At 48.8% G+C, this 13,028-nt stretch overlaps 1 protein-coding gene across 1 annotated transcript; it reads right to left on the bottom strand.

The window, feature by feature from the left end:
- Positions 1-6,461: 6,461 nt before the first annotated feature.
- Positions 6,462-12,288, bottom strand: Ccdc105 (coiled-coil domain containing 105). Its single transcript, XM_052164653.1, has 7 exons — positions 11,719-12,288; positions 10,147-10,251; positions 8,616-8,814; positions 8,141-8,307; positions 7,938-8,033; positions 7,723-7,836; positions 6,462-6,710 (listed from the first exon to the last, which is right to left on the bottom strand). Exons 1-7 carry the CDS (start codon positions 12,286-12,288, stop codon positions 6,462-6,464), a joined length of 1,500 nt encoding a protein of 499 aa, XP_052020613.1.
- Positions 12,289-13,028: the final 740 nt, after the last annotated feature.

Genomic DNA, 13,028 nt, shown 5'->3' with positions numbered 1-13,028 from the left:
TAGCAACCAAGGAGTACTATGGAGGGACCCATGGCCCCAGCCACATATATAGCAGAGGATGGTCTTGTTGGACATCAATGGGAGGAGAGGTTCTTGGTCCTGTGAAGGCTCAAGTCCCCAGTGTAGGGGAATGCCAGGGTGGGGAGGCAGGAGTGGGTGGGTGGGGGAACACCCTCATAGAAGCAGGGGATGGGATAGGGAGTTTCCAGGAGGGGGGTAACTGGGAAAGGGGACAACATGTGAAATGTAAATAAAGAAAATATCCAATTAAAAAAAGATGAAAGAAGAAGTGTTGACTCTTTGGAGTAGGTGTGGCCTTGTTGGATTAGGTGTGGTCTTGTTGGAGGAAGTGTGTCTCTGTGGGGGTTGGCTTTGAGACCCTCTTCCTAACTGCCTGGAGGATATAGTCTGCTCCTGGCTTCCTTTGGATGAAGATGTAGAACTCACAGCTTCTCCAGTGCCATGCCTTTCTGGATGCTGCCATGCTCTTACAATGATGACAATGGACGGAACCTTAGGACCCATGAGCCAGCTCCAATGGAATGGTTTCCTTTATATGAGTTTTCTTGGCCATGGTGTCTCTTTCACAGTACTGGAAACCCTAACTAAGACACAAAGTCTACTACCATTAGAGGGCTGACTATCTATGCACATGTGAGGAACACTAACTAGCTTTTGTATGCAAAATAGTCTATCGATTTTATTCTTATATCCACCCATTTTTATGACTATAATTAAATATCTCAGGCGTAGTAAATTTATAAAGAAAAATAATTGATTTAGCTCATACTTCTAGAGACTCAAGGTCACAGAAAAAAGGAACCAGATCAGCTCTGGTGAGGCCCTATGAAAGATAATGTGTAATCATGAGAAAACCCACCTTTCCTGAGTGAGGTAACCCAATCACAATAGAACACACACAGTATGCACTAGCTGATAAGTGGATATTAGCCTAAAAGTTCGGAATATCCAAGATACAACTCACAGACCACATGAAGCTCAAGAAGAAGGAAGACCAAAGTGTGGATAATCTGATCCTTCTCAGAAAGTGGATCAAAATACTTTTCATATTTAATAGTGCATTGTTTTGTTCATTTACACCCACATGTGTGTGTGCATGCATGTGTGTGTGTGTGTGTTGTGACACTGTTTCTGAGGAGATGTGAAGAAATTTTTGCTGCCCCAGTTAGGGAACCAATGACAGAGCAGGCCAAAGTTCGGATACCACTAAAGCCCAGCTTGGAGAACTAATTAATTTTATTGGGGCTGCTTATAGGGATGTGGGTGAGGGGTTACTTATAGCACCCAACATGACTCAAAGACAGTTGCATCACCAAAGCCCACCCAGGAAGGAGATCTGGAAGCCTGGAGGACAGTGCACTGTCCTCAGCCACTCCGCAGGACAGAGGGTGTCCTTTCCAGGTAACTCAGTTGGCCTGAGCCTCTTCTAGGAAGCTTGGCTTGTCTGAGTCTTCTAGGCATGCTTGTCTTCTCTGAAAGTGACTCTAAGAAGTCTTTTTTTTTCTTTTTAAAAATTAATTTATTTATATCCCAAACGCTGCTCCCCTCCTGGTCTACCCCCCACAGAGACCTCCCCCCATATCCTCCTCCTCTTCTTTTATGAGAGGGTGGGGTCTCCCTGGTTATCCCCCAACCATGGTGCATCAAGTCTCTGCCTAGGTAGTCGTTACTGCTTATAAACACTGCAGAGGAAGGGATTGAATCTAACTGAATCTGCTCAGTTTCAGGGACTCCCTGACGCTATTGTGAGCTGTGTAATTCTATGTTAGTGGGACAGTGCTCGCCCCACCCCCCCAGTACAACCTGTCTCACCTTCTCGTAAACATTCTGTTCTCTTCACTCTTGTCCTACATCCTGTGTCTTAAGAGGTTTCCTTCCAACACGGAATGTTTTAACCTCAGAGGAAACTGTTACACACATCTGTGCTGTGCCATCTCCCTAGGCCAGCAGGGCGATGGGATTAATCAAAGTGAGATTAGTAAGGCCATTGAAGAAGTGACCCTGGTGTCTTCAGTATTGAAGGGAAGATTTGCAGGCCTGTTTCTTCTTTTGAGAGGCATTTGTTCATCTCACCTCCCAGTTTCACAGTGGAGTATGTATTTTGATTAAGTATGTATTTTGGTTAAGTATGTATTTTGGTTAAGTATGTATTTTGGTTAAGTATGTATTTTGGTTAAGTATGTATTTTGGTTAAGTATGTATTTTGGTTAAGACCTTTCGGTTCCACGTATACTCTGGACCAGCGGTTTTCAATCTTCCTAATGCTGCCACACTTTAAAATAGTTTCTCATGTTGTGACCTCCAACCATAACATTATTTTTATTGCTACTTCATAACTGTAATCTTGCTACTATTATGCATTGAAATGTAGTATCTGTGCTTTCCAATAATCTTATGTGACCCCTGTGACAGGGTTGTTTGACACCCCCCACAAAGCGGTTGTGACCCACAGGTTGGGAACGCCTATTCTGGTCATTAGCCTATTCCTCAGTGAGGTGAATGAAATATTCTTTCCCATTCCTGGAGGCATCTCTGTATCTCTATCGATGGATCTCTTTGCTGTGTAGAAACTTTTTATTGACATAACCCTGCTGGCCGACTCTTGTTTTAGTTGCAAGTACTTACAAGTCAGACAGAGCCTTGTTCTGAGTGGTATAGCTGAGCCTCATCACTACCTCTGGCCTAGTTTGTCTTCTTTAATGTGTGGATATGACGCCACCTTATGGTCTCCCAGAGAAAGTGCCTTCCAGAGTCCCTGGAACTCAAGCCTTGGGAGCAGCCTACACCTCTGTGGGATTGCGCAAATGCTGCCTGGGGACACAGCTTGTAAGGTGAGGTGACAAATGGGGCTGTGTCAGCAAGGGCGAGGGTAGTGGCATTGGGCAAGGCATCGCTTGCAAAAAGAACATTTGCATCCCAGAGGATGGTTTCTGAGAATCAACAGGCAGTCCTGTGCTCAGGGAAGTAAGTGCTGGTGCTTTAGAACAGGTGGTTCTACCTAAGGGAACGTCGGCCAGTTGGGTTCACCCTGCAGAATTTCCTAACAGCTTCATGATTCAGGCCCTGGAAACCCACTCGTAGAAAACTGCAGAAGTTAACAGCAAGCCATGGGATGTTTTCTAGCATACGACTTGTATCTTTGTAAAAAACAGCCATTGGTGATCGTAGCTATGCTTCAGGAAGCCCCTGTGATCACTGAGCCGGTGGATGCGGAATAGCGGCTCCTTTGGGAAATAAAACTTCCCACTACGTTTTGATCAAATAATCCACACCCAACCTTGTTTTCAGCTTCTGCTTAAAGGCGCTTTATTTTTGGATTTGGATATTGTTGATATGTTTATAGTAAACAGCATTGTAATTCATGCCTGAATGAAGCTTATGGGCCATGAGGCTTTGTGTGTGTGTGTGTGTGTGCGCACTCCTGTGTGTGCACACACACATTTGGTTCATGTGCACACATAGGTACATCGAGGCTGTAGGTTGATAGCAGCTGGCTTCCTCTGTCACTCTCCCCCTTACTTTTGACACGGATTGGTTAGACAGGATGACCGATAAGCTTTGGGGATGCAGCTCTGAGGATACAGACTCCATTGCCAAGCCTGGCTTTGATTCGGATGCCGGGGACCTGAACTTGGCCTCTCGTTTTCCTGACTGAGACACCTTTGTCCTTCAGCAATCTTATCCATGTATATGACACATTCTGGTCACCCCCCTACCCACCCTACATCTCCCTCCCAACCCTATCAATTGTCTTTGTGGATTGATGTCTTTTGGTTTCGTTGCCCACTGAGTTTAACCAGGGACATCTGTGCGACCATTGGATTAGACCTATCCACTGCATTCTGGTGGGCTTGACTCCCCCCCCCCCCAGACGCCTGTCAGTAGCTACTATTCATCAGGGAGGAGTAGGATGCCATGAGTCCCTCCCTGATTCATGTCTGACTGTTGACTGGCTCAGTCTTGCGTAGGCTGCCTCCGCTTCTGTGAGTTCATGCTTGCGAGTGTCCTGTCCTGATGACATTCCTTAACCCTCTACCTTATCTTCTGGTTCTTACAGTCTTCCCCGCCCCCTCTTCCTCGGTTTCCTGGGCCTTGGAGGGGGTGGTAGAAATGTTTTGCTTAGCCCAGCCTTTCTTTCTTTCTTTTTTAAGGGAAGGTTTCTCACAGCCCCAGCTGACCTTGAGCTTACTGTGTAACTGAGGATGAGCCTGAACTCTTTTTTTTTTTTATTATTCGATATAATTTATTTACATTTCAAATGATTTCCCCTTTTCTAGCCCCCCCACTCCCCGAAAGTCCCGCAAGCCCCCTTCTCTTCCCCTGTCCTCCCACCCACCCCTTCCCACTTCCCCGTTCTGGTTTTGCTGAATACTGTTTCACTGAGTCTTTCCAGAACCAGGGGCCACTCCTCCTTTCTTCTTGTACCTCATTTGATGTGTGGATTATGTTTTGGGTATTCCAGTTTTCTAGGTTAATATCCACTTATTAGTGAGTGCATACCATGATTCACCTTTTGAGTCTGGGTTACCTCACTTAGTATGATATTCTCTAGCTCCATCCATTTGCCTAAGAATTTCATGAATTCATTGTTTCTAATGGCTGAATAGTACTCCATTGTGTAGATATACCACATTTTTTGCATCCACTCTTCTGTTGAGGGATACCTGGGTTCTTTCCAGCATCTGAGCCTGAACTCTTGATCCTCCTGCCTCCACCCAAATGCTGGGATGACAGATCTGTGACAAAGCACCTCGCAGTATGTTTGGTTCTGATTTTTTTTTTTTTTTTTTTTTTTTTTTTAGAGACACACCATGACCTTTTTGTGTCAGAGACCTTGGACAGGTCTCAGTGCTATCTAAACCCTGGAGGTCATCTGACGCAGTGTAACCTTTTTTTTTTTTCTTTTTTTTAATTCGATATAATTTATTTACATTTCAAATGATTTCCCCTTTTCTAGCCCCCCCACTCCCCGAAAGTCCCGTAAGCCCCCTTCTCTTCCCCTGTCCTCCCTCCCACCCCTTCCCAGTTCCCCGTTCTGGTTTTGCCGAATACTGTTTCACTGAGTCTTTCCAGAACCAGGGAGACGCAGTGTAACCTTTAACCCAAGGCATGAGAAGTGCAAAACACAGGGCACTGCATAGACGGCCAGGAAGGCACTTGTTCTCAGTTAGTTTGCTGAAGCATGGCGGAAAGGCCTCTCCTACTTTGTCCCTGCTAAAAGAGCCTGTGGAGTCAGAATGGCTGGAAACTTTCGGTGCTCGGAGTCTGTCTGCAAACGACCTCACAAACATCAGTACTGATTGGTGGTAATCAGTTCTTTTCTTAGCAAGGAGGGGCATACACAAATATGGAATCTGACTGGTGAGGATCTGCCGCCATTTCTTTACTGAGTCCCACTGCGTTGAGGGCGGGAGAGATGGCTCTGTGGTTAAGAGTGAGTACTGCTCTTGTCAGAGGGTAGGAATTCAGGGCTCAGCATCAACAAAGAGTGGCTCACAACACCCTCTAACTCCAGCTCTGAGGATCTGATGCCCTCCTCTGGCCTCTGGGGTCAACTGCCCACAGGCCTCTCAATAGAGTACACACAAATGAACAAAAGGCAAGCCGTAAAATGAAAACTTCCCACCATTCCCTTAGGTTGAGTGGACTCCTTCCTGATGGGTTTCAGGAAGAGCCTGACAGGTGTGGGTGTAGAGGTCTGAGCCCTAGGAGCCCTGGGACTCTTTTCAAGTTGACACTGGTTGAATCCATGGATTTAGATTCAAAGTGAGACTGGAAAAATCACCCTCCCCTCTTTGTCTGTGTCTCAGGCCCTGGGATCCAGGGAGGAGAGATGGCAGATTTCTTTGATGGTGTTCGAGGTTTCCAGAGCACACAGGAGGAACTGAGCAACAGCTGGATGTGAGCGTGGCCACTCAAGGGTCGCTCCCAAAAGTACACTCTGGATGCAGGGAATGGATTTGTGAGCTTCCCAAGGGCAGTGGCCATTTCAGCTGTGCCCACCGCTGCACTTCCCTATGCCTCAGTTTCCCCAACTGTAACATGATGCCGTTAATAATAACAGCTCATGTTACCACTTAAGTTATGATCGGCAGCAACTGTGCTACAGACCTTCTACTGATCCACTCACCTGTCATTACCACCACCGTTTAAAGTAGGTGCTGTTATATTCATTTTACAGGCTTGAGAGTCTGAGAAGGGCGGTGACTTGCCCAAGGCCACACAGCTTGAAACCAACAGCTGAGATTTAAATCCTAACAATTCGACTGCGAGGAGACAGGAGGTTTTGCGATGCGATTGACATACGGTCGGTGGCTAGTAATGAAATAATGACAATATATTTTAATTATAGTTCTGCTAGAGGGCATTTGGAGGGAAGGTTAGTCAGAGGGGAGGGAGGGCCATGTACCCCCCCAAGGCCAAGGCAAGGCAAGCTGTGGTCACTTGGAGGCGGTATTGGTTTGGCTGCGCTGTGGTGTGCGAGGGTCCCAGTCGCTGACCAGGCGCTGCGCCTGCTCGTAGCACACGTGCGGGTGGCGCTGGCGTAGGCGCAGACGCACCACATCGTAGTCCACATCGTGCCCTATCTTTTTGCAGTTGAGGCTCCAGGCGAGGTTGTCGTGGGTTGTACGGAGCTCTTTTAAGTTCTTTTCCATGTGCAAGTTGTGGCGGGTCAGCAGGTCAGTACCCTGGAGTGGGAGGGGGCAGAGGTTTTGATGGGGAAGGGCGGAGCCTTGGATAAGGTTGAGCTGGGAGGGGCGTATTCTGGCAAAGGAGGCAAAGGAGGTCCTTGCAGTGGAGCGACTGTGCTTTAAAAGAGCGACAGGACTGGTCTGTGGTGATCTGGGCTTGTGGGGGGAAGGGGCGTGGCCGCGCTTGGGAGGTGCGTGGGAGTTCTGGGGAGGGATGAGCCTTTTAGGAAGTAGTGGACCTCGCAGTCTTTCTGGGCAAGGTCTAAGCAGGGCTGGGAGGGCTGGGTCGGTTGTTTGGGAGAGGTGGAGCTGTTCTGGAGTGGGGCGGAGCTGTACTGGGGAGAAGAAGGGACCGGTCTTATTGGTAAGGGTTGGGCGGTGTTGGGGAAGTGTGGGTGGGATCGAGCCGAGGAGAGGTAGGCTGGGGAAAAGTTGTGATTTTGGGAAGGGGCGGGGCCCTGCTGGGAAGGGAGTGGGCAGTGCTGGGGGACTGCCAGCCTTGAGCCGGTGCTGTTTAGGACAGGCAGGAGCATGGACGTGAAGACGGGCAGAATTCTATACAGGGGCCGGGGCCGGGTGTGCACCGGAAAGAGCTCCACATGCAACAAACCAAACCAAACCAAACCAAACAAACAAACAAACAAAAAAAAAACCATAGCCTAGAAGGTAAATCTCTGTTGCAGGGGTTCCAGGAAAAGAGCTGGATCAGGTTTGCGAGAAAAACAAAACAAAACAAAACAAAAAACACAACCGCTAAATTGCTGAGACAGCTGAGGGAGGGGTGCTCTTACAGCAACACGCATCGAGTGTGGTACACATTTGAGCAATTTGTGTTAAGAGCTTCAGAGCCGTGGGGGGCCCAAACCGTGAACGGTGTGGCCCAGCAACGTGAAAAGCCTTGATGTCAGAGGCCGGCCCGCAGTGAGCAGTTTTCCCTTGGTCTGGTGTGCTGGGGGAAGGCGGCTTACCGGGATGCGATCTCTCCATAGGGGACGTGGAGGGGCCCTACCTGGGCGAGGCGAGTTGCCTCCGGGAGCTGGGTGCCCACATGTCTCTGATACATGCGAACCAAGGGTCTGTTCAGTTTCTCTCGCGCCTCCAGGTTTCTTTTCAACAGAGGACCCTGGCAAAGTGTGTGGCGGTGAGCAGCGAGGCCGAGCCTACCAGATACCTCGCCCTCCCCGACCCCTTCCTTCCCATATATTACTCTCCCTCAAACCTTACCTTGATGATGCCCCGCGTGACGTACATCTCTTGATTGAACTTCATGCACCGGTGGATAGTTCCCCTCATTAGCCCTAAAGTCATGGTCATTCTTTCCTGGAGATTGGGGAGCACAGGGGTTTAGTTCTGGGCCACTGTCCCCTCCTTCCCCAACCACTCCTGCAGTAACCATCCTCCAGAACCTAGCCAGGCAGTGTGGGCACCTTCAACTCCAAGGTCTCGCGCATCTTCTGTGCCAGCGTGTTGCATACGCGGTCGCTTATCTGCTGTTGTTGATTTTGAATGTCTGCCTCGTTCTTTGCCATCTCTGTTAAGATGTCCTTGGACTCCATCAACAAACGCTTGGCTTCAAACAAGGCCTTAGCGCATGCTGGGAAAGCACAGGATGTTCGTGGGGCCACAGGTCCCCCTCTCTCTCTTCCTCTCGCCTCCCTTTCCCCCCCTCTATATGGTGGAGGGCCAGGGGTGAAGGGCCAAGGGTGAAGGACAGGGAGAAAGCGGAAGGAAGGGCTAGTGAGCGAGGACAATTTAAATTGTGCCTTCGGTTGGCTTCTTTTGAGGCAGAACCTGTGAATTAATGGATGCGGTTGGAAGTGTCCAGGGAAAGAGACCAGGCTGGATACTTCAGTTAGCTTAAGGGAGCTGTAGTTTTAGCAGACACCTTTCTGTGGTGCCTACCTGGGGTGTACGTGCCAACGGGGTCAGGAGGAGGCGTTTTCAAGCCCTGAGTTCGAGGAGTCGGGGGTCGGGTGATGTCTACCCAGGAGTGCCGGCCAGCCTGCTCCAGAACCTTGTCCAGTGGCTGGTTCATGAGTCCCACAGCTTGCAGCCTTTCCTGACAGTAGAAGTCCAGAGTGTCCCTGCAGGAGGCCAGAGCCTGAGGGCCAGAGAAACAACAAGTAAGCTAGGATGTAGGGGGCAGGGCTGAGCCCATCATAATGCTCTTGGGCCTCAAAGCTGACCTTTGTTATAATGAGGCCCAAATTCATCAAAATAGAAGACTTTTTTTCAGATATATATATATATATATATATATATATATATATATATATATATATTCTTGCAAGCACACCTCTCACCTAGATACTATAGTCTTTTAGTCACTATAGATACTATAGTCTTTTGGTAACCCATGCATTTTCCTGTTGCCTCTTGGTCCCCTGAACCAAGATAATAGTTTTGCATGTTTTTTTTTTTTTTTTAAGGTGTTAGCAAACTGCAGCCAGCAGACTGGTGGCCTGCTTTAATTCTATTTATTTATTTATTTATTTATTTATTTATTTATTTATTTTCTGAGACATGGTCTCGCTCTGAAACCCTGGCTGTCCTGGAACTCTCTGTAGACGAGGCTGGCCTCAAACTCATCTTCACCAGACTCTGCCTTCTGAGTGCTGGGATTAAAGGTGTGTGTTACCATTGCTTGGCTGTTTATTTATTTTAATCGGGACACAGTTGTGCATCTATTCCTGGGTGCAGCCAGTCTGTTGGCTTTAAGCGACTCTGGCTTCCTTGAGTAGTTATAATGGGGCATTCAGAACACAAGGCTGAAGACATTTGTCATTTGACATTAGGAAAAAGCCCACCGAGGACTGGTAAAATGGGTTAGCAGGTGACGGGGCCTGCAGATGATCCCGATGGCATGAGTTTGATACCCAGTACCCAGAGAGCGAAAGGAGAGAACCCCCACTGGGACGCTCACAACTGCCAGTCACTTCAGCTCCATGAAGAATTGGCAATTCTGGTTTCTTAGGAAACCTGCACAACATACACACCCCCTCCCAATATACACATAATTAAAATAATAAAAAGTGGTTCTGTGATCCAACTCAGTGTATTCAATTCATGGTACTTGGAAAGATGTCTTCCCTAAATGAGCCCTAATACTTGTCAAGTCCGTACTGTGTGCCAGAGATTGTGCTGAGTGGGGATTTGGTGCTTGGCTAACAGGGATGCAATGGCCAGATTCAATTTCCACCAAGAGAAATCTATAGATAGGTTTGACTAGCAGCTGGGTGTCAAGAGAATAGGGCTATTTATTTACTGTTTTTAAAAATGTTTTTATTAGTATATATTAATTTTACACAGTGAGCTTTATTATGACATTTTTCAGAACTGTACACAATGTAGTTTGACCATCTCCATTCCCGCTTGGGTCAGAGATAATTTGTGTGTTGGGCATCCAGGGGTCCCGCTCCAGGCACCCCCTAACCTTGAGCAAGGCCTCCGACTTTTCCATGTCTTTCTCCATTTTTCTCTTCATGGACTTCAGCTCCCCTTTCTCCCAGACAAGCATGTTGTCAGCTTTATCTGGGATCTAGGAAAAAAAAAGGGAGAGTTACTCTCAGGAGAAGGCTGGAGGGAGCTTTTAAAATTTTTACTCCCACATCCTTGTGAGCTGTGGAGCCTGCAGCTGGAGGAGTCTTGTTCCTTTGGGGGAGGAGGGGGTGGGGCGGGGTGGGGGATGGGGTGAGTGCATGGGGTGGGGTGGGGGTGTCTCTCTGAGAAGATCTGCTCTTTCTAGGAGGTGTGCCTATGACTTGCTGAGGGAACTGTTTGCTGACTTTTTAAAGTTTGCTGTGTGGGCTCTGCGGCTTGCCTGGTGATCTCCTGGGATACCACCTGTTTCCAGCCCTCAGTGCTGGGGCTAAGGGCACTCAGCACAAAGGCACAGTTTCTGGCTTTTATGTGGATGCAGAGGATTCAAACTCAGGTCCTCATGCTCACACAGCGAGGGTTCTTGCTCATTGGGCTGTCTCTCCAGCTCAGGAATGGCATTTATTTATTTATTTATTTATTTATTTATTTATTTATTTATTTATTTATTTTGTGTGGATTCTTTTGATTTGAGACCCAAGGAATCATGAAGTGCCCTCCTTAACCAGGTCTGAGGATGTTTCTCCCTTGAACTGGTGGCCTCATGGCCTCTTGGCCAAGGCAGAATCTGTGGGTTTGGGGAACTTCTTGGAGCAGGGGTAGAGGCCATGTGATATTCAAACTTGGGGGTGCGAATTTCCCTCTTTGGGGAGGTTTTTATGCAGTGTGACATGGGGCAGTGGTGGGTTGTATGTGTGTGGGGTGTCTACTGTCTCGTAGCCTAGATTTGAAACAGTTTTCCAGTTGGGGAAAGGCACCTGGCTGTCCTTTTGGAAGTACCCTGACGGAAAGGAAGATATTCTAAAGAGACACTTAAGTCCTTCAATCTGACTATTAACAGACCCCAGGAAACTGGAATTCACCCCAAGTATCTCCTGCTGGGAGAAAGAAAAGGCCTGGTACCAGATGGAGGAGAAACTCTCATCCCAGAAGGGATTTCAAACTGTATTGACAGATAACCAGATCACCTAGGCTCGGAGACTGAGCCTGACAAAATGGTCAGGACCACACTTTAACTCGCACGGCTGAGATGGCTTAGACGTGCGCAGTATGGCTCTCTCTTTAAATTGTAATCTCTCTCAGAACAACGAAAATGGACAGCAGAGGGTCATTGTCCTTTTTCCGCGATGTGGTTCCACTGGTTAAATACCCTTTCTGCTTTTTACTATTAATTTGGCTGTTCTACTTGGCATATAGAGGACGGGTGGCCGAACCTGCTTTCTTGGAGGCACAGACTGTCACCTCAATTTTGGTAACAGTTTTGGGGGAACTCAGGCTTTGTAACTTGGAGGTGTAGCCACCCTATCCTGGGGGTGTCCTCGCTGGAGATGGAGCATAGGGCGTGTTGTCTGCCTGCAGAAGGAAGCATCAACTTCTGCTTCTTGTGTGGTGGCGGGGAGGGTCGCACCTTCTCAGACTTGGGTCGGTAGCCCCGCAACTTGACGCTCTGCTGATTGATGAGCAGGCCCTTGCGCACCTCGCTGAGCCTGCGGTCGGTGGCCTCGCGCTGGCGCAGCAGCAGCCGCAGCTGCCCATTGATCTGGTGCTGCGCCCGGCCCAGGCGGGCGGCGGTGAGGCGCGCCCCGCGTGCGTGCGCGTGCACCACCTCGGCGGTTTGCTGGGCACGCGCGTCGCGATGCATAGGCAGCGGTAGGCGCGCGTACCAGGCAGGGGGCTTCATCTTCCCTTTCCATAGGGTGACGCCTTCTCCGGGCGGTGGCTTTTCCAGGGTGCCGCCTCCTTTGAGCATCTCTACCCGAAAGCGCCAGGGTTCCATGTATGCGGCTCGGCCCAGGTGGTGCGCCACGTTCGGGTCCAGCACACTGTCCTTGGGCTGCCACATGGTCACTGCCTCCTGCCCACAGCGATCGGTCAGAAGGTGTGCCTTGCGAGACGTAGCCTTGGCCGCCTGGCGCCATTCTGGTGCCCCAACGCGCGAGTCCTGGCCCCGGTCGGTGGAAGGGAGCATCACAGGCATGGTTCCTAACTTGGTACTCGGATTTGACCCGCGATTCCCTCGGAGAATGGACAGGGGTCCACCCACCCCTAATCACACACACCACTCTTTCCTGGTGGCTAGAATGAGTGCGCCCAGAGCTTCCCTCACCATGGCAACCGGGACAACCACCGAGATTGCGTTCCAGGGGCGGGGGATGGGAAAGGCAGCTGGAGAATCAGGCCTGGAAATTCAGACCATCTTCCTTGAGGGAGCTGCTTTTATGGAGTTCCTCTCTTGTTGTTTCTCTTGATTTTGGAAAGGTGTCAACCAACCTATATCTACTAGTAGACAACATGATCTTGCATTTAGAAAATTCTAAGGAATTCACGAACTAGTACTAATATTATTAATTTTTAAGAATACACAAATATGGAGCCGGGCGTGGTGGCGCACGCCTGTAATCCCAGCACTTGGGAGGCAGAGGCAGGCGGATTTCTGAGTTCGAGGCCAGTCTGGTCTATAGAGTGAGTTCCAGGACAGCCAGGGCTATACAGAGAAACCCTGTCTCAAAAAACCAAAACAAACAAACAAACAAACAAAACAACAACGACAACAAAACACAAATACCATATACATATATTTGTGTGTGTGTGTGTGTGTGTGTGTTTGCACGCACATACCTCAGGATGCGTGTGTTGGTGAGACAGCATCGTGCAGTAATTAGTTCATCATGAGAGGTTCCGGGATTATACTGAGCCATCTTGTTGGCTCCCAATTAT

The sequence above is a fragment of the Apodemus sylvaticus genome, chromosome 20 (assembly GCF_947179515.1).
Source record: "Apodemus sylvaticus chromosome 20, mApoSyl1.1, whole genome shotgun sequence".
NCBI classification, from domain to species: domain Eukaryota; kingdom Metazoa; phylum Chordata; class Mammalia; order Rodentia; family Muridae; genus Apodemus; species Apodemus sylvaticus.
Note: the sequence above shows the minus strand (reverse complement) of the source record. Positions and strands in the feature narration are given on the sequence as shown.